The 26,593-nt window shown below is 40.0% G+C and overlaps 2 protein-coding genes across 4 annotated transcripts in view; both read right to left on the bottom strand.

Moving 5' to 3' along the window:
- tp53bp2b (tumor protein p53 binding protein, 2b) overlaps positions 1 to 2,990 on the bottom strand; it is a 40,982-nt gene extending 37,992 nt beyond the window's left edge. For 2 of the 3 annotated variants that reach the window (XM_065001602.1, XM_065001601.1), the window contains exon 1: positions 2,426 to 2,990. In XM_065001602.1, the coding sequence (XP_064857674.1) occupies positions 2,426 to 2,452 (27 nt within the window). In that variant the 5' untranslated portion in view covers positions 2,453 to 2,990. The remainder of the gene's footprint in view (positions 1 to 2,425) is intronic. The other variant, XM_029682324.2, reaches the window with a different exon arrangement.
- A 10,959-nt stretch (positions 2,991 to 13,949) lies between these two features.
- On the bottom strand, positions 13,950 to 25,775 carry LOC115142681 (proteoglycan 4-like). Its single transcript, XM_029682326.2, has 8 exons — positions 25,664 to 25,775; positions 24,701 to 24,912; positions 24,435 to 24,600; positions 21,355 to 22,347; positions 21,103 to 21,168; positions 18,044 to 18,136; positions 16,471 to 17,366; positions 13,950 to 16,332 (listed from the first exon to the last, which is right to left on the bottom strand). The coding sequence occupies exons 2-8, from the start codon at positions 24,893 to 24,895 to the stop codon at positions 16,246 to 16,248; spliced, it is 2,496 nt and encodes an 831-aa protein (XP_029538186.2). The 5' UTR covers positions 24,896 to 24,912; positions 25,664 to 25,775; the 3' UTR covers positions 13,950 to 16,245.
- Positions 25,776 to 26,593: the final 818 nt, after the last annotated feature.

The raw sequence follows: 26,593 nt of genomic DNA, 5'->3' as shown, positions 1-26,593 counted from the left end.
CACCGGCCCACCACAAGGTGTCATTAGAGAGCGATGGGACAAGGAAATCCTGCCCAGCCAAATCCTCCCCTAACCTGGGCCATTTGTGCGCCACCCTCTGGGACTCCCAGTCACGGCCAGTTGTGTGACAGCCTGGGATCAAACCTGGGGCTGTAGTGACCCCTCAAGCACTGTCTTAGACCACGGTGCCACTCGGGAGGCAGTTTTTTATTTTATTTTGTCCATACACAAAAAGGCAATGGTCAAAAACATTATCACCATGTTATCAACAATGTTGTGTATGGACAGAAATACACTTAGTTTGTGTCAGACAACCACAAACCTTTAAATTGGGATTTTACTTGTGTGTGGTCCATTGAAGTTTTTCTGGCTAAATAAGGTGTAGTAGCCTAACTGGCAGTTAATCTCATATGCATGCTGCATGATTTTAAACCATTCTTTAATTTCTGAAATGTCATGAGATATGATAAGGAAAGCAGAACCTGATAGCTAGACATTCAGAGAACACATGGAATTTCTGAACTACATTAGCATGAACAACAATAGTGGTATCGGTGCTTCACCTTCAAAATAAAAGTCTGCCATTGAAACTGATGTAAACAGATGAAACTAGAGAAAATAAAGTCCCACAATAAGCGCTACGACACTAATATTTGTGCATACTCTTTAGAATTGTAATCTGTGGGTGTCACGGAGTAGGCTGGAACCCCATTTCATGAACCCAGGATCCATAGGTAAGGCTGTACATGTTCAATAAACATATAGTAGGTTGACTGGTGAGATTGGAAGGAAAAATCCACTCCAAACCACTCATTCCTTTAAATTTACAGTGTTCAAAAAACAAATATGTGAAAACATTATTTTTGTGAACAAATGTCTAACTTTGGCATTATAGTAAGGTTGGTAGCAATAATGAAAATCATTAGTGGAAATCTGTGGCATCTCAAGTCGTTTATAAAATCCATAATGCAATGCTCTCTATGGGCTGACTGTCTGGCTAGATAGCTAACTATCAAACGTAGCTACACACAATAATACCAAAGAAATATCAGCATGTAAAGAAGCTAGTTTGCTGTAAAATTGCCTAAACAAACTGCACTATCAATTTAGGAGTCTACAATCTTAACCTGCAGATCGATGTGCCTTACAGAGTGGAGTTTGACATTCGCAACAGCAGATATACTTTGAGATGGGAAACGTTGCCCATGCTACGTCAATGGGCCGTGAGGTGCATTCTGGGCGATTCTGGGACAAGAAGAGCTCTGTCAAGGAATGAATGAGTCTATTGGCGGTAAAAACTAAAAAACTTAACATTAGCACGAATTTCGTCAACAAGAAGTACAACACTACACATCTTTTCCGAGATATGAGATAATTAACTTGCTATCTGTAGTATCGTATAGCTTTGGAATCCAAACATTACAGCAGGTAGCCTAGTGGTTAGAGCATTGGACCAGTAACTGAAAGGTTGCTAGATCGAATCCCTGAGCTGACAAGGTAAAAGAAAATCTCTATTTCTTCCCCTGAACAAGGCGGTTAACCCACTGTCGTCACCGTAAATAAGAATTTGTTCTTAACCAACTTGCCTGGTTCAATATAAAAAATATATGTATGCCCCCAGTGTAATTCTGAAGTCTATACATCCACAGTGCAATTTCAACTGATTTTTACTTTTGTGTCAAATTAACAAGTTATTGTATTTTGTTGAATTTATATAACACTCCATCTTTGTTTAGCAGTATCTAGTACAATGATTCCACAATGTTTATCGGTTTTCATCAGTTTCAATGGTGGTCTTTTATTTTGAAGGCAAACCTCCGATTCCACTATTGTTAATCACGCTAATGTTGCATACACCACTCTGGTCAGGGAAGCCCATAATTGGCCAATATGTGGGGTATTCAAACGTAAGGTTACAAACAATCCTGTCCTGTATTATTACCCTGGATTGGAAGAGTGGGTTTACTGAAAGTCATTAATGCATCCAGGGATTCATTGAAAATTGAAGGCGACAAGCGCGGCAGGTAATTTAGCTGTTAAACGCGTTGGGACAGTAACCGAAACGTTGCTGGTTCGAATCCTGACATGACTAGGTCTAAAATCTGTCGACATTGCCTTGGTACTTAACCCTTGCTCCCATAAATCTGCTAAATGACAAAACTACACAGTATTTACAGAACCTGCTATTGTGTACACTGTATGCCACTGTTGCCAGCAACATGTTGATTGTCAGTGTGCTAAAAACCTACTCAGATTTTGTGTGGAGATCCTGCCTTTGTCTCAATATAATAGAGAACTAGATGCTATAGGCTGAGGAACTAGATAAAACATAGCCTAAGGAGAGAGGGCACATTCTAAACAAGTATGTCTTGTCTAATCAAAATCATAACATCAAAGGAACATGTAGTCTGTTAAAATAACTCACCGGCATCATATTGGCTCCGTATCGCATGCAACGTTGGCTATTGCTATCTTCGATTCGAGGATATCAAATCCTTCACGTATTCGATAACCCAACAGAGCAGTGACATCAGATCAAGTTTATTCCTTTTTTCTGTCGCCCCCGTGTATTATACGCACGAGTGCCTCTCTAATTTACATTCTCCTGTTACACAATTATTGATGTCGTCTTTACTGGAGACCTGTTGCAGTGGTATTGTAACAATGCCCTTCTCAATGACAACGATCTATCTATCCCTTGAAATAATTTCTCAGGATTAGTCCGGTGGCCACCTGATCGAAATGGCCATTTGGCCCAACAAAGGTTTTGTACAAATGTGCAGCCGTGAATAATAGAACGGCAGAAATAGTCCAATGTTAAATCCAATTTTCAATCCATATTTAATCTATCTATTAAAGACTAACATTTTTAGACGAATGTGTATCTTTACGGGCATTTGCCCACTAGGAAAGCTATCAATTGAATTAACAAACGACTGCAACCCAACCCAAACTCGAGTGACGCGATCTGCGAATATAATAGTGCTGCGTTCATAACCAAGAGGGAAGGTGGTAATCATCAGTTGTGAAGCGGTATATAGGAGTTGTGTGCGTTCAACTCGTTCAGAAACGCTGATTGGCTAATGGCAAACAAGCTGCGTCAACCATAATTTAAAACTAGAGCTATCATGCACATTGGACTACAAAAAAATATATGAACAGATTCGTTTTTATGAATGCTATTTTGTTGTTGCATGTAACTGCCGAAAATGCTATTATAGTGGCCGGTCTTATTAAACTATCCGTAACATTGTAAACTTAGTCAAATGAGTATGATATGTTACGTTTGGTATATATGGCTATGTAAGACTTTTTGGGTGACCAAATTCAGATTTTTCACGTGGCAAATACTGTGAAATGTTTACTTACAAACCCTTAACTCTTATTTTTCTTAAAACTGCATTGTTGGTTAAGAAAATATTTACTAAATATATATATATATTTTAAAGTAACACAATAAAATAACAATAACGAGGCGATATATACAGCGGGCCGATACCGAGTCAATGTGCGGGGGTGACTATGCATAGATAATAAACAGTGAGTAGCAGCAGCGTAAAAAGAAAAAGGGGTGTCAATGCAAATAGTCTCGGTAGCCATTTGATTAGCTGTTAAGGAGTCTTATGGCTTGGGAGTAGAAGCTTCCAAAGAGCCTTTTGGACCTAGACTTGGCGCTCCGGTACCGCTAGCCGTGCAGTAGCAGAGAAAACAGTCTATGACTAGAGGGACTGGAGTCATTGGCAATTATTAGGGCCTTCTTCTGACACCGCCTGATATAAAGGTCCTGGATGGCAGGAAGCTTGGCCCCAGTGATGTACTGGTTCGTACGCACTACCCTCTGTAGCACCTAGCGGTCTGATGCCAAGCAGTTGGCATAACAAACTGTGATGCAATCATGTTCTTGATGGTGCAAATGTAAAACTTTTTGAGAATCTGAGGACCCATGCCAGATCTTTTCAGTCTCCTGAGGGGGAATAGGCATTGTCGTGCCCTCTTCATGACTTTCTTGGTGTGTTTGGACCATGATAGTTTGTTGGTGATGTGGACACCAAGTAACTTGAAGCTCTCGACCTTGCTCCACTATAGCCCAATCGATGAGAATGGGGGCGTGCTCTGCCTTCCTTTTCCTGTAGTCCACAGTCATCTCCTTTGTCTTGATCACGTTGAAGAGATTGTTGTCCTGGCACCACACTGCCAGGTCTCTGACCTCCTCCTTATAGGCTATCTAATAGTTGTCGGTGATCAGGCCTACCACCGTTGTGTTGTCAGAAAACGTAATGATGGTGCTCGTGTCGTACTTGGCTACGCAGTCGTGGGTGAACAGGGAGTACAGGAGGGGACTAAGCACGCACTCCTGAGGGGCCCCTGTGTTGAGGATCAGCATGGCAGATGTGTTGTTGCCTACCCTTACCACCTGGGACGTCCCGTCAGAATGTCCAGGATCCAATTGCAATGGGAGGTGTTTAGTCTCAGGGTCCTTAGCTTAGTGATGAGCTTTGAGGGCACTATGGTGTTGAATGCTGAGCTGTAGTCAATGAACAGAATTTTCACATAGGTGTTCCTTTTTTTCAAGTGGGAAAGGGCAGTGTGGAGTGCAGTAGAGATTGCGTCATCTGTGGATCTGTTGGGGCGGTATGCAAATTGGAGTGGGTCTAGGGTTTCTGTGATGATGGCATTGATGTGAGCCATGACCAGCCTTTCAAAGTGCAACAGGTTGGTAGTCATTTGGGCAGGTTACCCTGGTGTTCTTGGGCACAGGGACTATGGTGGTCTGCTTGAAACATGTAGGTGTTACAGACTGGGTCAGGGACATGTTGAAAATGTCAGTGGTTGCATTTTTGGTCAACACATGCTCTGAGTACACATCCACGTAATATGAGTTATAGATCTGTCATTCTCATTGAAAGCAAGTCTAAGAAGAGGTAGATCGGTTTTAAGTGCGCTATTTCGATGCTTCCCGTTCATCATGTTTTGTATCATTCACTTTCAGTTTTTATACACCAGCTTCAAAAAGCTGAAAATACTATATTTGGGGTTTTTGAAAAGATATTTCACAGTGGTTTTAGATGTTAAAATGATTCTCTACATTGCTTGTTTTGTCAAACTGAAATTAGAAGAACTATTTGAATTTTAGCATCCAGGTAAAGGCGGAGCGATTTCTGCATATTGCACCTTTAAGGCAAAAACTAAAGTAGGGTGGATGGGTAGGCATATACCGCGAAAGTCTCGCAACCGTTCAAATCTCATCACGGAAAACATTAGCATTTGAACTAATTAGCAACTTTGCAACTACTTACAACTTTTTAGCTACTTAGCATGCTAGCTAACCCTTTAACCTAACTCGTAACCTTTTAACCTCTAGCCTAGCTAACGTTAGCCACCTAGCTAATGTTAGCATTAGCCACACCGGCCACCTAGCTAAGGTTATCAACAACAAATCAGAATTCATAACATATATGTTTTGTGAAACGTAACATATCATATGAATTGTAATTTGTAATATATCATACGAAATTGATGATGGACAACCACAAATTAATAGATTACATACTAAACGTAACATATAATAATTGGAATGTTCCGGATTTATATTTACTATGTTACGTCTACCCCTGAGTGCAGGTTGGATATAGAGGTCATTTTCCTTTGTCAACAACATCAGAGTTGAGCATGTTAATTTTTTTTTTAACTAGGCATGTGATAGAAGTGGGTGCTTATGCCGCGTTCACATGCTAGTCGGAACTAGAAAACACGGACATTTCCGAGTTGCTAATTCGATGAAAGCAGCATATGTATAACTACAACCAGTTAGCAAATCGTAAATTTCAGCGTTTCCTAGTTCCGACTAGAATATGAGAGGCATAAGCATCCACCCACCCATTGGCGATGATAAACGAGTTTCCCAATAATTACCAGTTGGAGGGCCGTTCAAATGGATTCATCCAATCATATGTTAAATACCAATTTCCCACAAAGTTGTGACCTCAGTTTAATCCCACCTGGCAACAATAAACTCCTCCTTGTTTCACCGTGCTGGGATGTGGCTTCTACCACCCCCCTGACAGCATGTTGAAAAGAGGGATGTCCACAGTAGCATCGAAATCCAGGTACAATGTAATGTAGTTTAGGGAAGTTCAATCAAAAAGGCTGGTCTGAATGCTTGCTTTAATTTAATACAGTTAGCACAATATAATTTACTTTGTTTCCTATTATACATGCATAGTGGGAATGTATATGTTAGAGGTTACATACGTTATCAGCATAGAGCCCCACAGTGGTGTCATAATACCCACAAAAGCTAGAGCTGAAACAGGGAAATGGTTCCACCATTGATTTTTTCCATATGGGATTTTAGAGAAACTTAAAATAAGTACTGTGTTTCTTGTAGGCTTACCCTGGCGTGTCGTTTTGATAACCATGGAAATGTCTCTCAGACAAGGTGATTTTTATGGATCTGACTCACGCTGTGGTACTCTATAGTGTCATATCTCTCCCCTCACTTAATGTCATGCGGCATTCGTGTGATAGTTGGAACTAGGAAACTCTGAAATGGTTGGACTGGTTGGACACGGCACGTATATACAGTACCAGTCAAAAGCACGTATATACAGTACCAGTCAAAAGCACGTATATACAGTATATACAGTACCAGTCAAAAGCACGTATATACAGTATATACAGTACCAGTCAAAAGTTTGGACACACCTACTCATTCCATGGGTTCTCTTTATTTGGACTATTTTCTACATTGTAGAATAAGTGAACATCAAAACTATGAAATAACACATATGGAATCATGTAGTAAACAAAACAAAAAGTTAAAAATCAACATATATTTTATATTTGAGATGATTCAAAGTAGCCATCCTTTGCCTTGATAACAAGCTTACCCATGTTCTCTTCCTTGTTGTCATCCACATCGTCTCGTTCATTTACAGTACACTGAACAAAAATATCAAACGCAACAACTTCAAAGATTTGAGTTCAAATCACATTTTATTTGTCACATGCACAGAATACAATAGGTGTAGGTAGACCTTACAGTGAAAAGCATTTGAAATGTAGTGAAGCCGTCTCTATAGCAAAGCAAAGGTCTCTCATAATGATGTGAAACGTCAATTGCTATGGAAATGCTGTATAATGATGCAACTACGCTGGTGATACGATATAGATTACAATTATTATCCTGAATATTAAGGCAATACTCACTTCATGTTACACACATACACTCAGCCACAGAAACTGGCCGGGTTATTATTTATTCAGACATCACACATTATATATTCTTACTCTTATCCAGAATTCATACACACTCTCACATCCAATATCACAACTACTACACACATAATATCTTGACTTAATTTTCTAACATCTGTGGCATTGGCTCACAGGCAAGGGAATAAAAAAATATATATAGCTAGAACCTGTTTCTTGAATTCTAAACATCTGACATTTGAAATATCATACCTCTAATGGCAGTAACTTTACAAGCACTAATTATGGTAAATGTAGACTGAGAATAGTATCTAGTTATGGTAAGGTGTGAAATAAGTATAGCCAGTTATAATTGTAAAGGCTTAGCACATAAGAAAAAAAGATCAGTCTTTACGTAGCTAAAAGAAAAGGAATATAACATACTGTTTACAGGAAACTCACTCTACATACTTAGATGAAGTTGCGTGGAAAAAGGAACAGGGTGGTGAAAATTTTCTGTCATGGACAAAGGAGCTCAAAAGGTGTGATATTAATTAACAAAAATGTTGATCCGAATGTGCAAATAGTCAGGAATGATTCGCAAGGAAGGTGGATCCTTTTGAAAATGAAAGTGAATGAAAAATAGATTTGGCTCATAAATCTATATGGTCCAAATCAGGATGATCTATAATTCTTTGAAAATATTTACACCAAATCATTATGGTGGGAGACTCAATGGACCATAAAGGAAATCACTGTACTAACTATCATCACCGTGCCCTCAAGGATATCACAAATATTATGGACATTAGAAAGAGGGGATATTTGGAAACTAAGAAACCCTTACTTACCTAATGAGATACACATGGAGGAGACTTAATCAAGCTAGTCATCTTGACTACGTTCTTGTCTCTTTCGATTTTGCATCAATCAAACGTTAAATTAGTATTGATAGGAGAGAGAATCAGATCATCATCTAATTGGCCTTCACATAACTCTTACAGAATTTCCACGTGGACAGGGATATTGGAAATGTAATCAGTCTACTGGAGGACAATATGTTCTTAACTAAGACAAAATGATTTCTAACTGAATTTTTCCCAGTACAGTAGAGATTCAGCAAATCCACTTATTGTTTGGGATACCTTTAAAATGTACCTTCAGGAGGTCATTCCATTCAATATTCATCAATAATAAAAAAGCAGTTTCTGTCTAAAGAGACGAGACTAACAAGGGAAATACATTAACTAATAGTACAGGTACTGTAGATAGCAATAGAAATTATACTACAGCAAATTTAACAGGTGGAAATATTTGTATGAACATAACAAGATTCAACAACTGAGACAAACTGGACAAATTCCACAGACATGTGACTAACAGAAATGTAATAATGTGTCCCTGAACAAAGGGGGGGGGAATAAAAAGTAAGTCAGTATCTGCTGTGGCCACCAGTTGCATTAAGTACTGCAGTACATCTCCTCCTCATGGACTGCACCAGATTTGCCAGTTATTGCTCTGAGATATTACCCCACTCTTCCACCAAGGCACCTGCAAGTTCCCGGACATTTCTGGGGGGGAATAGCCCTAGCCCTCACCTTCCGATCCAACAGGTCCCAGATGTGCTCAATGGGATTGAGATCCAGGCTCTTCGCTGGCCATGGCAGAACAATGACATTCCTGTCTTGCAGGAAATCATGCACAGAACGAGCAGTATGGCTGGTGGCATTGTCATGTTGGAGAGTCACGTCAGGATGAGTCTGCAGGAAGGGTACCACATGAGGGAGAAGGATGTCTTTCCTGTAACACACAGTGTTGAGATTGCCTGCAATGACAACCGGCTCAGTCCGATGATGCTGTGACACACCGCCCCAGACCATGATGGACCCTCCAACTCCAAAATCGATTCCACTCCAGAGTACAGGCCTCGGTGTAGCACTAATTTCTTCGACGAAAAACTGCGACTCGTCAGTGAAGAGCACATTTTGCCAGTCCTGTCTGTTCCTGCGACGGCGGGTTTGTGCCCATACTCAACGTTGTTGCCGGTTATGTCTGGTGAGCACCTGCCTACAACAGGCCTACAATCCCTCAGTCCAGCCTCTCTCAGCCTATTGCGGACAGTCTGAGCACTGATGGAGTGATTGTGTGTTCCTGGTGTAAACTCGGACAGTTGTTGTTGCCATCCTGTACCTGTCCCGCAGGTGTGATATTCGGATGTACCGATCCTGTGCAGGTGGTGTTACACGTGATCTGCCACTGCGAGGACAATCAGCTGTCCGTCCTGTCTCCCTGTAGCGTCGTCTTAGGCGTCTCACAGTACGGACATTGTAATTTATTGTCCTGGCCACATCTGCAGTACTCATGCCTCCTTGCAGCATGCCTAAAGCACGTTCACGTAGATGAGTAGGGACCCTGGGCATCTTTCCTTTGGTGTTTTTTAGAGTCAGTAGAAAGGCCTCTTTTAATATCCTAAGTTTTCATAACTGTGACCTTAATTGCCATCTTAATTGCCTACCAACAGGTGCATGTTCATTAATAGTTTATGGTTCATTGAACAAGCATGGGAAAGTGTTTAAACCCTTTACAATGAAGATCTGTGAAGTTATTTGGATTTTTACAAATTATCTTTGAAAGACAGTGTCCTGAAAAAGGAACTTCTCTTTTTTTGTTGAGTTATATACACATACAGTGAGGAAAAAAGTATTTAGTCAGCCACCAATTGTGCAAGTTCTCCCACTTAAGAATATGAGAGAGGCCTGTAATTTATCATAGGTACAATTCAACTATGACAGACAAAATGAGGAAAAAAAATCCAGAAAATCACACTGTAGGATTTTTAATGAATTTATTTGCAGATTATGGTGGAAAATAAGTATTTGGTCACCTACAAACAAGCAAGAATTCTGGCTCTCACAGACCTGTAACTTCTTCTTTAAGAGGCTCCTCTGTCCTCCACTCGTTACCTGTATTAATGGCACCTGTTTGAACTGTCCACAACCTCAAACAGTCACTCCAAACTCCACTAGGGCCAAGACCAAAGAGCCGTCAAAGGACACCAGCAACAAAATTGTAGACCTGCACCAGGCTGGGATGACTGAATCTGCAATAGGTAAGCAGCTTGGTTTGAATAAATCAACTGTGGGAGCAATTATTAGGAAATGGAAGACATACAAGACCACTGATAATCTCCCTCGATCTGGGGCTCCACGCAAGATCTCACCCCGTGGGGTCAAAATGATCACAAGAACGGTGAGCAAAAATCCCAGAACCACACGGGGGGACCTAGTGAATGACCTGCAGAGAGCTGGGACCAAAGTAACAAAGCCTACCATCAGTAACACACTACGCCGCCAGGGACTCAAATCCTGCAGTGCCAGACGTGTCCCCCTGCTTAAGCCCGTACATGTCCAGGCCCATCTGAAGTTTGCTAGAGAGCATTTGGACGATCCAGAAGAAGATTGGGAGAATGTCATATGGTCAGATGAAACCAAAATATAACTTTTTGGTAAAAACTCAACTCGTCGTGTTTGGAGGACAAAGAATGCTGAGTTGCATCCAAAGAACACCATACCTACTGTGAAGCATGGGGTGGAAACATCATGCTTTGGGGCTGTTTTTCTGCAAAGGGACCAGGACGACTGATCTGTGTAAATGGAAGAATGAATGGGGCCATGTATCGAGAGATTTTGAGTGAAAACCTCCTTCCATCAGCAAGGGCATTGAAGATGAAACGTTGCTGGGTCTTTCAGCATGACAATGATCCCAAACACACCCCCCGGGCAACGAAGGAGTGGCTTCGTAAGAAGCATTTCAAGGTCCTGGAGTGGCCTAACCAGTCTCCAGATCTCAACCCCATAGAACATCTTTGGAGGGAGTTGAAAGTCCGTGTTGCCCAGCAACAGCCCCAAAACATCACTGCTCTAGAGGAGATCTGCATGGAGGAATGGGCCAAAATACCAGCAACAGTGTGTGAAAACCTTGTGAAGACTTACAGAAAACGTTTGACCTCTGTCATTGCCAACAAAGGGTATATAACAAAGTATTGAGATAAACTTTTGTTATTGACCAAATACTTATTTTCCACCATAATTTGCAAATAAATTCATTAAAAATCCTACAATGTGATTTTCTGGATTTTTTTCTCATCGTGTCTGTCATAGTTGAAGTGTACCTATGATGAAAATTACAGGCCTCTCTCATCTTTTTGACTAAATACTTTTTTGCCCCACTGTATATACAAACACACACACACACACAAAGCTCTTATTAGCTTGTTTTAACTATTCCTATAGAAATGGTAGTCTGTCAGGTACTCAGCAGGAAGGTCTGATTTCACTATTATTAAAACCCAGGTGGCAAAAATAAAGATCCAGTCCATCTATAGAAACTGGAGGCCTCTTACACGTCAATGTGATGCAAAAATACTAGCGAAATGTATAGCACTCAGAATTGAAAAAGGTTTTAAAAGGTATTGTTCATGCTGATCAGGCAGTTTCTTTTTTACATTGACAATACATTGGAGATAATATACAACAACTACTAGAAATAATAGAACATGAAACATCTAAGAAGCCAGGCAAGGTATTTATAGCGGATTTTGAAAAGGCCTTTGATAAAGTAAGACTGGATTGTATTTATAAATGCCTGGATTTTTAAAATTCAGATGAGTCTCTTGTAAGATGGGTAAAAGTAGTGTATAGCAACTCTAGGTGTAAAATAGTAAATAGCAGCTACTTCTCAAAGTTTTGAATTGTCAAGAGGAGTTAAACTAGGGTGTCCGCTGTCACCATATGTATTCGTTATGGCCATTTAAAATGCTATTAAAATCAGATCAAATAACAGAGGATTAGAAATAAGAATTCAAAACAAAAGAGTCCATGTATGCCGATGACTCAAGTTTTATATTAAGTCCGCAAGCTAGATCCCTGCAATGACTCATTGAAGATCTAGATAAGTTTTAGTCCAGAAAAGTTAAGTGTACAATAAATTCAAATCATTTGAGCAAAAAAATATTTTGCTTTATCTGAGATGCTAAACCAGGCAAGATAAAGCGTGGCTATCTATATAATAAATATGAACTGGGTGGGTTGAGATGATTAAATATAAAAGCACTAAACCACAATCTAAAAGCTTCACTTACAAGTTTTACTTGAACCCTAAATAGTTCAAGTAGATTACTATGAAAAGCTTATCCATAGTTTAAAAAAAATGCCTTTTGTGCAGATTGCCATGTCTCATTTTTGATTAATTGAAAATGTCATCCTTTCAAAGTATGTCTCTTTTTCAAACAAGCATGGTTACAATTTCAACCCCCTGAAAAGATAGTTGTTCTCGCAACAAATATTATGGCTGAACTCAATTGTTTTGGTTGATAAAATACCTGTATTTATGGAAAAGGTTATTTTGTTTTTAAATTATATTGTAAATTGGAATAGTAGAGTAATGTCTTTCATTGAGTTTTCAGAACTGTGTGGGAAGGTCTGCTCAATCCAAGATTACAACCAATTGATTACAGCATTTCCCCAAAAAATTGAGGCGGCAGGTGGCAGCGGGAGGAGGTAGGGAAATGGTCTGTCTGCTCAATATAAATCATCAAAACTGTCAGAGGAATAAAAATATCATAAATAGGAAAGTATACCAGTTTCATTTGGGGACCAGGATTTCGACAGCTGTGCCATACAGACAGCAAAATAGCTGGGAAGAGATTTTTGATGTACCGACTTCATGGTACAGGGTGTATGAGTTGATACATAAAACTACAAGATTAGACACGTCATGCTTTTCAGTTACAATTATATAAATTCTTGCCAACAACAAAATGTTGAATATTTGGGGCATACAATCATCGCAGCACCGCGGAGGATACAGAATCAATAGACCATTTGTTTTGGTATTATCCTCAAGTAGCCCGTTTCTGGTCTCAGGAATGGCCGAAAAAGCATAACAATCTAAAATTGGCCCTAGAAATATCATTGTTGGGAGATCTGGAGAGACCTGGTCAGTCAATTACTGATACTCTTAGTAAAAGTATTTATCTTCAACGCGCAATCTGTGGATTTTATTCGATTACATAGATTCAAATTGTATGTTAAACATCACAGCATAGTTGAAAGACATATGACTCGTAGAAATCAGAAGAGGTTGGCCAGCAGAGATAGGTGGGAAGGACTGAGGGAAGCCGAGGGTTGGGATGTGAATTTGGAGACAAGTGGTAGAGTTGCTGGGTGGGGGATAGAATGACTGTCAAATATTAAATTTTAAAATAAAATAATGACAGTGAGGGTCAACGTTGTTACATGTAATGCCTGGTTGCCTGAGGCTGATGCCACGCAGGTTTTGTACGCGTGTACACATGCATATACACACACACTTGGATTCAAACCCACACACACATGTAAATAAGGGGGGGTTCAGATGGTTGAGGAGCAGCTCTTGGGGGAACTGTGGGGGATCTTGGAGGGCTGGGGGCCTGGCAGTTGGGAGCTTGGGCCAGTGGCTGATAGGTCGCTGGTTCGGGTCCCAGTTTTTTAACTTGAGCAGGGCCTTGACCCAGGCTGCTTCTGTGGGTCGCTCTGGATGGGAGTCCGTTAGATGACTGAATGTAATGTAAAATGTTGAGCGGCTTCACTGCTAGTAGATTATATGTTTTAATGTTCAATTATGCTTTTGGTTTTAATTATATAATAAAAAGTAAAACAAAATGTTGTCTAGTGTCAACCTTTCTTTTGCAGGAAGTGCACAGAGATATATCCAAATCTTTAGGTAATGATTTAATGCTTATATCGATCTGACAACATTCATTGTTACTCATTGTCACATTCTTTAACAGTCTGCATGCAAAGCATAGGCCTAGTGATTATATTATAGCTCATTGTAATATAACACTGTCGGTGTGTTACATGAATAAATTCTACAATAAAACTTCAAATCACAACAATTATATTTCCATGTTGAGTGCAAAAGCCTAAAGCTAACCAGATGGATAATTACACTTGAACTTGGATCTTCCGTTTCTACATTTCCTGACACTCCATTGCCGGCAAGCATGGATCAGTATTGTATAGCAATCAGTAAAACATGTATCCTGAAGTCTGCAGGCATAGCCATTCAGATTTTACATTCTAACGTTAGCCTACATGCATAATTGTAGCCTACTTTGCAATAGCACTGCCATTTTATTAAAGGGTTCTTCGGTGATGAAAGAAAAGTTTCATCCATGCTTTATAAACTCAGTAGACCTGACTGCCGAACTCATCACTCTAGGTATTTCATTCATTCTCATAAACAAAACTGCACTGCAACGCAAACGCAGCGTTTCATTGGAAATTAATGTAATTCTGGTGTACCAAAATGTAAATACACTGTCGGTGTGTTCAACGCGTAATGGTTATTCTCCTCCCAGTAGCAACTGGAATATATACATTCTGATTTGTGGTTTTCAACTTCAAGTTATGGTTGCCTGTAGCCCATGAATGATAATTTCACAGTTTGTGTGGTCATTCCAACAATTTTGTTCATGGTTACAGGTGGTTTCGAATGTTTAATTATTCATTTTGTTAGACAGTTTATCCTCGAGTCCGGGTTTTACTACGGATTCTTCTCATCAGTGTGCTACTTTTGGACGATTATCAGGTTTAGTAGTTTGCAGGCCTTTGCCCTACCTTACTGAGAAACGGTAAATCTATAGCGGGGCAAGTTATTTCAATTTATGCTCCTTTGTGCCTCGCAAATAAAAGGCTACAACAGTGGCTACCAACAGGTCGATCGTGTTCTCCAAGCATTTCTGTAAAAAAAAAACAACAACGATAAAGCCCAAGACAGTACAGTTTGGTTTAAAAACTCGGATAAAGCCTTGCGTTCCTATTTATTTGATTTGTTTTGCGCCGTTAGCGGTAGGTGCACTTGATTCAGCAGCCCTAGTGCCGGGAAGGAAAAGTGGGCTACAATTATGCATGTAGGCCAACATTATAATGTAATCAAGTTCACTATGCCTACAGACTTTAGGATACATGTACTTGTTATTACTAATATTCGACATCAAAATGCTCTCAGCCCTCAGATGAAGTTGTTTCACCCCGTATGTTCTCTCGGTGCGGTCTTACTCCTGGTTCCCTATGGTTTACAACGTCTCTAGGGCCTTTTGTCCCTTCCCGCAACATATGTTTGGCTCATCTGGCTTTCCACACTTCTTGTTACTACCTTAACTCTCAAGCACTCTTAACAGGTTCTGCTGCACTATCATTATAGCTTGCAAAATTGTCTTGCAAGTTTCAGTTCTTTCTGAGAAAGAGGCATACATAGTTCAAAATCTTGAATTTAAGGGGATACGGGTCATTTTAGATAGTTGGTACATAACCTTTAAATAATAGATCTAGTAAATAAGGGAAATATCACTTCTATGTGAAGGGTACAATTAAATTTGTTAAAACAGCCGTATGACCATTTGCCACAACAGATGGTCTACAAAGTGGTGTAGCCATAGTGTGGTAGAAAAAAATGTCTACACATGTAAAAACAGATCTAGGAAGTATCACATCAAATTGCTTCCAGTCACCAAAAAAATATATTTCATACATACAAAAATCTATCCGCCCCATTATCCTGCGATTGCTGCGATCCCCCCCCCTAAACTTTAGATTTCTTAAATGGATGATTATGGTTAAACAGTTTCCAGTAGAATAAAACTTGTTGGTGAAAAGAAAGCTTAAAAGGCTTTACAATTCTGAAAAGTGAAGTCTCAGCACAAAACAAAATCTATACCTTAAAACATAATCTGAATTCAAAAAGTTAAATTCTGGACTGTCGCCTCATTCATCTTAAATACAAAATGCTGGAATATAGAGCAAAAAAAATGTTCAATCTTAGCCTCAGTGTCAAAATACATAGTCCATATAGATATGGTGAGGACTGTATATCTTGGCAAGCTCTCCGTTTGCGTAGAAGACCAAAACAATGTCGCTGGTAGGAAGTAAAACTGAAGTGTGTCACTGCCTTGACTCAGTGAGCCTATTTGACATCTCTTCCTGTCCATTGAAGGTTTTCAATAACTTTTCAAGGAACTATCAGTGTGCTGACAGACATGATCTCGCGCAAAGATCGTAAGCAGTTGTTTGTGTACTTTTCCAATGTACCAGCCTCCTAGAGAGAGAAAAAGAGAGCGAGTGATAGAGAAAAGTAAGCCAAGTATCAACAACAGGTTGAGTTATGAGTACAACTTAGCTATTTAGCGAATATTAAAATGTTACGTAATTATGTTACGGGGGAAAAAAAGCAAACCTGGCACAGTCGGGGCAGCATTGATGAAAGGTAATTGAATCCCATTGGCTCCTGGCTATACCATATTCTGTCACTGGTGATGACCATCTTCTTAGGATGGAGGTAGAGGGCGGTGGCATCTGATGGGATCTTGCTCAGATACTTCTCCAAGGAGGCGACTGGACAGAGGTGACTACCAGGGTTCTGAAACATGATTCCACAGCGATTCTGCCAGTTCTGCTCTTCTGCATCTTTATGGTTCTGTCTTTCCTCGTTGGAAGTCATCGTTGCATATTTTGCTCCGTTTTCATCGTACTTTATTACAAACGACTGTGGCGTTAGCCGCCTATTGCCCTCCTTTCCTCTGGGGCCAAAGTGTAACTGGATATCAAACCACACTTTGTTGACTAGCCCTCTTGGTGTGTAGGGGCTTAGCACAGGAGAGTTTTGAAGAATCTCAAGGTCTTGTGCTTTAATCACCTTAGGATGGGTAGTTTTGTCCCTGCCCTCTCGTCTGATTTTCTTTAGTACCCCAATAAATACATTATTAGAGGAGGTAAACTCACTGTCCTTCATCAAGCACCAGGCTCTGCTAAGGGGAGGGAGGTTAATGAATCTGTTCACGCCAGCCCGGATTCCGATATAGCTCGGGATACAATACTCCCCACCTTTACCCCTTCGAACAGAACAGTAAAAATCTCGCAAGAGCACATTCATTTCAGATTTCTCAATGGTTGAAAAATCCACTATCATCTGTTTCTCTGCCAGCCAGTCTTTGAAGCAGTTTATAGCCCACAAAGTTTGCTTGTTGGTTGCTTGTACAATGCTGCTCTTTTCTAGTTGATCTAATACTTCAGTGTCTACCTCTGCATGTCTTGACACCGTGGGCCTATCCGTTTCCATGTTCAGACACTCTTCTATGAACAGATCAAATAAATAAAATGTTATGTTCGCAAATTCATCCATGAGATAACTCTGACAATGTTTTGTTAAGGCATCAGCATGCTTCAGTTCGGCTGGTGGCTAGGCGAACTAGAGTGCTTGCATACTCCCTTAAAATGACCTTTGCTTGAAAACTGAGAAAACACGGCAAAAGTACTGTTTGGCGACAGTACAGTTTGTCCATTTTGAGATGCCATAGCCAGTATACGCTTCCTCAAAACAGTCAGAGTGAATCTAAAATAACTCAAGAAATCTCATTCATTTGGATGTTTTTGCAGAGATCTTAGTCTCACAATTTTACATCTAACTAAGACGTTTGGTGCAGTATTTCTTAATGAAAAGTTTTGCATCAAAACGAGTCGTCTCTTGGTGAATGACAAAAAAACTACTTTATTGAAGAATCCCTATTGTTGACCAATCACCGAAGGGGCGTAGACTTCAGCTACAAACTTCGGCTTGCCTTAATTAAGAAAAAAAGAAAAGGAAAAGTGTGCCCCCGAACAACTGAAAAAAACCCTCACCGAAGTTCAAATCAAACAAAAATGTCAAACTCTTCCGAACTGTTTTGACTGGGAAGCATGCGGACGCCTTTACAATGTTGCAGAACGTAGAAAATGCACACAGTGATACCTTTTAGAGTGAAATCAATTACCTTTGTGTTTTTCTAGCTGATCTAATACTTCAATGTCTACCTCTGCATGTCTTGACACCGTGGGCCTATCCGTTTCCATGTTCAGCCACTCTTCTACAAACAGATCAAATAAATAAAATGTTATGTTTGCATATTCATCTATTGGGTAGCCGTTACAATGTTAGTTGCGATGTTACAGAATGTAAATAATGCAGTGATACCAAATATACTTTTAACTAACACAAGACTCTTCATCTGCGTTAGTTACAATGAGAGTAAATGAAGCACAGTGGGCAGAACAAGCAAGGAGATGGGCAGAGCTAAGCACGAGCTAGCAAGATACTAATAGCACAGTTTAGCATGTATTTGCATATTTCTGTTAGGGAAGTGTGTGTGTGTGCGCAAGAACTCAATTCCCCCTTGGACTCCTAAACAACGTTTTTTGAAACTTTGGCAAAGCATCAAGTCTACAACATTTAGTGCAGGGGAGAGCGGGGTAAGTTGAGCCAAATCGATACTATGAGCCACCCTTGTTTCTAGGAAACCATACCAAAAAAAGTAAATTGTCATCCTGTCATGGAGTCTGTCAGACAGCATCCGCTGAAAAATCTGAATAAAGCAAATATTTTAAATCGAAATTAAAGGTTTAAAAAAAGTGCACTGCCCTTTACTAGTCATATACAGTGCCTTGCGAAAGTATTCGGCCCCCTTGAACTTTGCGACCTTTTGCCACATTTCAGGCTTCAAACATAAAGATATAAAACTGTATTTTTTTGTGAAGAATCAACAACAAGTGGGACACAATCATGAAGTGGAACGACATTTATTGGATATTTCTAACTTTTTTAACAAATCAAAAACTGAAAAATTGGGCGTGCAAAATTATTCAGCCCCTTTACTTTCAGTGCAGCAAACTCTCTCCAGAATTTCAGTGAGGATCTCTGAATGATCCAATGTTGACCTAAATGACTAATGATGATAAATACAATCCACCTGTGTGTAATCAAGTCTCCGTATAAATGCACCTACACTGTGATAGTCTCAGAGGTCCGTTAAAAGCGCAGAGAGCATCATGAAGAACAAGGAACACACCAGGCAGGTCCGAGATACTGTTGTGAAGAAGTTTTAAATCCGGATTTGGATACAAAACGATTTTCCAAGCTTTAAACATCCCAAGGAGCACTGTGCAAGCGATAATATTGAAATGGAAGGAGTATCAGACCACTGCAAATCTACCAAGACCTGGCCGTCCCATACAAGGAGAAGACTGATCAGAGATGCAGCCAAGAGGCCCATGATCACTCTGGATGAACTGCAGAGATCTACAGCTGAGGTGGGAGACTCTGTCCATAGGACAACAATCAGTCGTATATTGCACAAATCTGGCCTTTATGGAAGAGTGGCAAGAAGAAAGCAATTTCTTGAAGATATCCATAAAAAGTGTTGTTTAAAGTTTGCCACAAGCCACCTGGGAGACACACCAAACATGTGGAAGAAGGTGCTCTGGTCAGATAAAACCAAAATTGAACTTTTTGGCAACAATGCAAAACGTTATGTTTGGCGTAAAAGCAACACAGCTCATCACCCTGAACACAACATCCCCACTGTCAAACATGGTGGTGGCAGCATCATGGTTTGGGCCTGCTTTTCTTCAGCAGGGACAGGGAAGATGGTTCAAATTGATGGGAAGATGGATGGAGCCAAATACAGGACCATTCTGGAAGAAAACCTGATGGAGTCTGCAAAAGACCTGAGACTGGGACGGAGATTTGTCTTCCAACAAGACAATGATCCAAAACATAAAGCAAAATCTACAATGGAATGGTTCAAAAATAAACATATCCAGGTGTTAGAATGGCCAAGTCAAAGTCCAGACCTGAATCCAATCGAGAATCTGTGGAAAGAACTGAAAACTGCTGTTCACAAATGCTCTCCATCCAACCTCACTGAGCTCGAGCTGTTTTGCAAGGAGGAATGGGAAAGAATTTCAGTCTCTCGATGTGAAAAACAGATAGAGACATACCCCAAGCGACTTACAGCTGTAATCGCAGCAAAAGGTGGCGCTACAAAGTATTAACTTAAGGGGGCTGAATAATTTTGCACGCCCAATTTCAGTTTTTGATTTGTTAAAAAAGTTTGAAATATCCAATAAATGTCGTTCCACTTCATGATTGTGTCCCACTTGTTGTTGATTCTTCACAAAAAAATACAGTTTTATATCTTTATGTTTGAAGCCTGAAATGTGGCAAAAGGTCGCAAAGTTCAAGGGGGCCGAATACTTTCGCAAGGCACTGTATTAGCAGAGTGATATAGCCGTCTGCAGCGAGTGCAAAACTAATTCTGCGCTCAAGATACTGCATGTTCTTCTCAACATATTGGTGGTAAGTGGAAGTTCTAAACGGATGCTTCAGATTTATACCACCAGTGACTTATCGGATATATTTTGTCTGTGGTGATACTTTTGAGAGTGAAAGTGATGAAGTAGCCTTGAGGTTATTCCATATTAACTTAATCACCTTTTTGTATTGAAATCAAACTTTATATGCACATGCTCATAGTAGAAATGATGAGGATGTGAATATTGGACCTGAATGACCAACCACAGTGGATAGAGGTGCTCAGTTTTCCCATTTTGGACCCCCTAGTCTATCATGAAATACCCCCTATCTCTGTCATTAATAAAGATAATACGTTTGTTTTCAATATCATTTGAAAGCTTAAAAACACAGGACCGTAAAACTATTTAATATTGTTGTAAATGAAAATGTCAATTTTATAATCTACATGTCAAAGCTATATGATAGCAAATTATTGATACAATCCTTATTTTATGTTTCAGCTCCAGTTGTAGTATTAATTGAATCCACTCAAAAATGTTTAGTTGCTTTTTTCCTTCTTCATTGGTGCACCGTTGATACAGTTCCAAATTGTTTTGCATGTCAGCAATCAAGTTGTCAAAATATAGCAAAGTGTGTTGTGCCACATCATCATGATGCATTTTACATCACCACAATACAAAACTGTAGATTTTGATTGTACAGAACCTTAGGCCTAAATACATTTAAATATATTAGTTATACCTGTGGTTTTTATTCTCTTTTGTGCTTGAGTGGTTGCACTGTCTTCAGCTTCGATTAGATCTCCACCTGTGTGATAAATGGCACACGGGTGAGAACTGCAAATATACAATGTGGCACCCCCCAAAAAAAAATAATAAAATCGAGCCTCTTTCCTTATCCGGGACTAAAAAGCACTTTCATTAGAGATTCCCAAGAGAGCATGCTTTTTAGGCCCGGATTACTCTGTCAGGGTAACCGGCTCCTAATGCTTACCTCTCCACATTTTTCTTTTTGGCCTTTGCATTTCTTGGTCCTGGGCCTCAGAGGAGTCAGAGGTTTCATCCATTGGTGCAGGGGTTCCCACTGGATTGTTTTGTGTGGAGGGTTTGCCTGGCTGTATTGGTGAGGGGATTTTGGGCTGTATTGGTCTGGGGATTTTGGGCTGTATTGGTCTGGGGATTTTGGGCTCTATTGGTGTGGGGGTTCCGTTCATGCAGATGGATGTGGGGATTCCGTTCAGGCAGATGTATGTGGGGATTCCATCTAGCTTGGTTGGTGTGGAGGGTTTGCCTGGGTCTGTTGGTGTGGGGAGTCCGTCTAGCTCGGCTGGTGCAGGGGTTCCCACTGAATGAATTGGTGAAGGGGTTCCCAATGTTTTGGTTGAGGTGGAGTGTTTGCCTGGCTTAGTTAGTGTGGTGATTTTGTTCAGGCTGATGGATGTGGGAATTCCGTCTGGCATAGTTGGTGCAGGGGTTCCTGATGGATCAATTGCTGTAGGAGTTCCCACTAGATTGGTTGGTGTAGGGATTCCCACTGGAATGGCTGGTGTGCAGGATTTGCCTGGCTCTGTTGGTGTGGGGATTAGGTCCAGTTGTAAAGATATGGGGATTCCGTCTCGATTGGTTGGTGCAGGGAATCCCACTGGATTGATAGTTGTAGGGGTTCCCACTGGATTGATAGTTGTAGGGGTTCCCACTGGATTGATAGTTGTAGGGGTTCCCACTGGATTGATAGTTGTAGGGGTTCCCACTGGATTGATAGTTGTAGGGGTTCCCACTGGATTGGTTAGTGTGTTGGGTATGCCCGTTTCTGTTGGTATTACGTTCAATTGGATGGAGATGGGTATTCTGTGTAGCTCTGTCGATGCAGAGGTTCCCACTGGATCGACAGTTGTAGGTGTTCCTTCTACCTCGGCTGGTGCGGGGGTCCCATCTGGCTCTGGAGACACTGGGGAGCACTGCAATTGGGACTCGGTGCCGAGTGTGACTGCATTGTAAAGAATGATAGTTATTCAAATAATCACTACCATGAGCATCAGAAGCTTTTATTTCCATGTCAAATAAAGAAACATGAGGTACACTACCGAGAAACCCAAAGCTCATCTTCAAGCTTAACTACAGTGAGATGGTTACAAAGACTAAACAAAACATAGAGATCTGGAAAATACTGACTATACATGGGGTTCATTAATGCCATAAAAATGGTTTCTCTTCCCAGGTTCCTTTAATCTTTTCTTACCTCTTCCTTTTTTAAATTTTAAACATTGGACTCCACAACCATGTAATTTGCCTGGTGTAATAAATCCCATTGTATTTGTAAAAGCCCAAGGAAAATGTCGGCCTAGGACTACCAATCTTTAAAACATTAATACTGGGCTGATAAATTTCCCCGATAAATTGGACACTAATGCCCCCCTGTGGCTAAATATTGAAGTCAAGACCGCAACAAAATCCTCTCTTCCAAGCTATGCATTTAAAAAAATAAAAATTAAATTAAACTAGGCAAGTCAGTTAAGAACAAATTCTTATTTAAAATGCCGGCCTACCCCAGCCAGACACCTCCCTTAACCCGGACGACGCTGGGCCAATTGTGCGCCGCCCTATGGGACTCCCAATCACGGCCAGTTGTGATACAGCCCGGGATTGAACCAAGAATCAAACCAGGGTCTGTAGTGATGCCTCTAGCACTAAGATGAAGTGCCTTAGACCGCTGCGCCACTCGGGAGCAAAGCAGAGTGTCTAAACAAACTGACAGGCAATACCTTTCGTTTGAGAAACGTATTAGGCACCATAAACACCTCTGTATACACATCAATATGTTTTAATTATTATTTTGTTCCATCCAGGTCTGATAAGGTATTTGTTGAGTAGGGGGAGAAGGGACTGGCCACATTATAACATATAGATAAACAATTTGCATCATTCAACCATTTACAGAACACATCTGAACTCTGCCATTTCTTATGCTATTTACACGTAAGACACTAAGGGAAGAATAAACATTTTGAAACTCTCCCCTCCCTGTACAATATTTATTTTATTACCCGCTAAAGTTCCCTCTCAACTCAAAACACCTCGTCTCACAGTCCGTCTCCTTTTTCTCTAACTACACGGAGGCCTCTACTAGTCACCCCAAGGAGACCTAGGGTAGCTAAAGAGTTAAATATTGAGATCTCAGATGATATCTGGGGAGAAGCCCTGTCTAGAATTTCACTCTTGTTCCATCAATGGCAGATATAAATTGATACAAAGTAGTGCATACTTTGCAAAAACCAAACTACATAGAATTTATCCCCAGGTCTTCCCACTGTGTGACAGATGTAAAGCCTCAGAGGGTTCATGACTTTTGTGGTATTCAGAAGGTATAGAAGAGGGCCATTGAACCTAACCCAGAACTTGCTCTCGGCGGCGGCTCAGAGACTGTTTTAAAATCATCCTACGGAGAAACAACAGGCTCTGATGTTTGGAATGGTGGCTGGCCCCCCCCCCCAAAAAAAATCACAAAACGCAAGTCACCCACCCCCCCTTGCTCCCAAAGATGGCTATCAAAAATTATTAACACCATAAACATGGAAAATATTTGTTTTTACAAGACTATTTCCCCAACAGATTTCTCAATAAACGTATGTAAATTGTAAAGTATTTTGTCTGTAATGTCTTTTTTGTTATGTGTCGGATCCCAGTAAGAATAATTGTCCCCATTGGCGTCGGCTAATGGGGGGGATCCTAATAAATCAAATCAAGATTTAGTTTCCGTTTCTGGATAGAGGTATGAATGGTTATTGTAACTGTCATAGTTGTCACTTAAAGAAAATATTCACAGATTTCTAACGTTATATCATCATATTGCATAGCTCAGATACACATGAAAACATGAAATGACCCCGGGAATTGATAAAACAGCATTCAGATGCACAAATACAAAATAACATTCAACATGGGTGAATCTTTCCTTGATGCAATATTCTACTTTATGTCTGGCAGCGGAGTTTGAGTAATAAATTGTAAAAGAAAATCCTTCTAAAATAAAATATTTTAAAAAGAAAAAAAACATGGAACATGAGGTACACTTACCATTCAGAAGACCTAAATAAATGTTTCTCAATGTTTCAATAGAGCCCGTTTCTTTTATGACTTGGGGGTGAGGGCAAAAGGAATCCATATCGATATGTTTTGTTCCCTGTCTCCTTTTTCCAAGCAGGAGAAGGGGAACAAATCCTAGAGTGTGTAATTTGTAGAGCTGAAACACAGAATCAGACATTTAGATTTAAAGTAGTAGCTAGCCTAGAATTGAAAAAATTATTGTTTAACATTGTTATATGGGGAGGGGGAACACTTACCAATACTTTTGTGGAAGTCAATATCTGAGAGCTATTATTATAGTGGGCGCAATCATTGTGTCCCCATTCGTAATCATACTTCTTCATTGCTTGTAACAACTTCTTCTCTTTTGGGTGGTTAAAGAAACAACTGTTGCAGGTCTTACTAAACACAGTGGTTTGTGTCTGACACTGTATACACAGTGATCCTGACATTTCATCCCTTTTCAAATCTGAAGAGAGAAATGATAAGCAGTTTAGTCATGCCAACTACCACAATTAGCTAGATAGTTAGCCATCTAGCTAACAAGCCATGTAAATACTGTAAAAAGGCAACACAGTAACTGGGCAGGGGGTTCTAACTTCAGTCCAGGGGAACGTCAGCTAATTAGCAAATATAAAACTACAAATTAGATAGCTGGGCAGAGCACTGTCATCCAACTGAACCAGGCAAAGGTACACATCACATAGGATAGGATATCCTAATAAATGGCAACAAACGAAAAATGAAGAAGACTGCTAGCAGCCAGCAAAATTTGGAGTCTATTCAGCAGTCATAACTGAAGAAAAAAAAATTGCAACGGGAAACGTTTTGCAACAAAAACTATAGTTTCTATTGGACGAATTCAGGTAGGCCCCTCCCGTTTGGTTCCTAGTGAAAACATTCCATGCTTTTGTAGCATAGCAACAAGGTCTTTGTTTTGAACAGTTCTAGGTCTAGCAAAAGCGCTCTCCAGTGGGCAGATTAATAAAATAAAATCTTCGTTTTTTAAAATTGTTATCTTTAAGGTAGATGTTGTTCACATTTCATAGTAGTACACATATGACCGTGCAATATGATGAATATAGTCACAGGTAAATGGGTGGCCCGACGCCATTTTCCTGTGACTATATTATTGATATAGCACGGCCTGTCTTAACGTTACTGTTCTTCTAAAACCCTTTAGAACATGTATAAAACGCAACATAATCAATATTTCTTACCGTCTCGAAATGAAAATATAGTTAGTTACTAGCTCAGAGATCTCGGAGTTGACTTTGCCCCTCTACTGTTCTTGCTGAAATGATTCGAATTTTCTAAACGTTTACTGCCTGCTGCTGGTAGTAATAAAACAATGACTTCCGGTTTTGTGCCTTCAGAATAAAAGCGCTGCTTTGAATAAAAGTTTAAATTATATTTTAATTAGTACCGCTCTCTGAAATTGTTCAAATTCAATACGTTTTCTTCATTGGCCATTTTAACAAACTACTGCTACAGGGCTACACAGTAAGTGAGCACGGTTACATGCACACCATAATATGTGCATGTGACTGTGGATAGTCAGATTAATATAGGGTAATATAGAGTAATATGGGGTAACTAGCCCCCCCCCACACACATTTTGGTAAAAAAAAATAATTGGTATGTGGATGATAGTTTGTTTGCCTAAACTTTACCATGAAGGGAAATAAGTAGCTACAGACATTAATGAGTGAGCTAGGATGGGCTTAGTCAATATAACTATTTTTTCAGCACTTTTGAAATGTACAGTGACAGAATTCAGAACATGGACTGTTCTTACAGTGTTCTCCCAGTACACCAAGTCAGAACCGTAGGATTAATAAAGGGGCCATACAAGCAGACAATGAAAGCTCTTACAATATTTGATGATTACATTTCTCTAAAACAGGCTAGAGGCTACATATGTTCCACCAAATCAGAACAATAGGCTAAGGTATGAGGGGGAAAGTGACCAACTTATTAGGGTGAGGCACATGGGCTACTAACAGCTTACTACACAAGATACACTTAGTATTACTTTTTTTTAGCTACACTATACACTACCGGTCAAAAGTTTTGGACCACTTACTCATTCAAGGGTTTTTCTTTATTTTTACTATTTTCTACATTGTAGAATAATAGTGAAGACATCA

The sequence above is a fragment of the Oncorhynchus nerka genome, linkage group LG15, assembly GCF_034236695.1.
Source record: "Oncorhynchus nerka isolate Pitt River linkage group LG15, Oner_Uvic_2.0, whole genome shotgun sequence".
Classification (NCBI taxonomy): domain Eukaryota; kingdom Metazoa; phylum Chordata; class Actinopteri; order Salmoniformes; family Salmonidae; genus Oncorhynchus; species Oncorhynchus nerka.
Note: the sequence above shows the minus strand (reverse complement) of the source record. Positions and strands in the feature narration are given on the sequence as shown.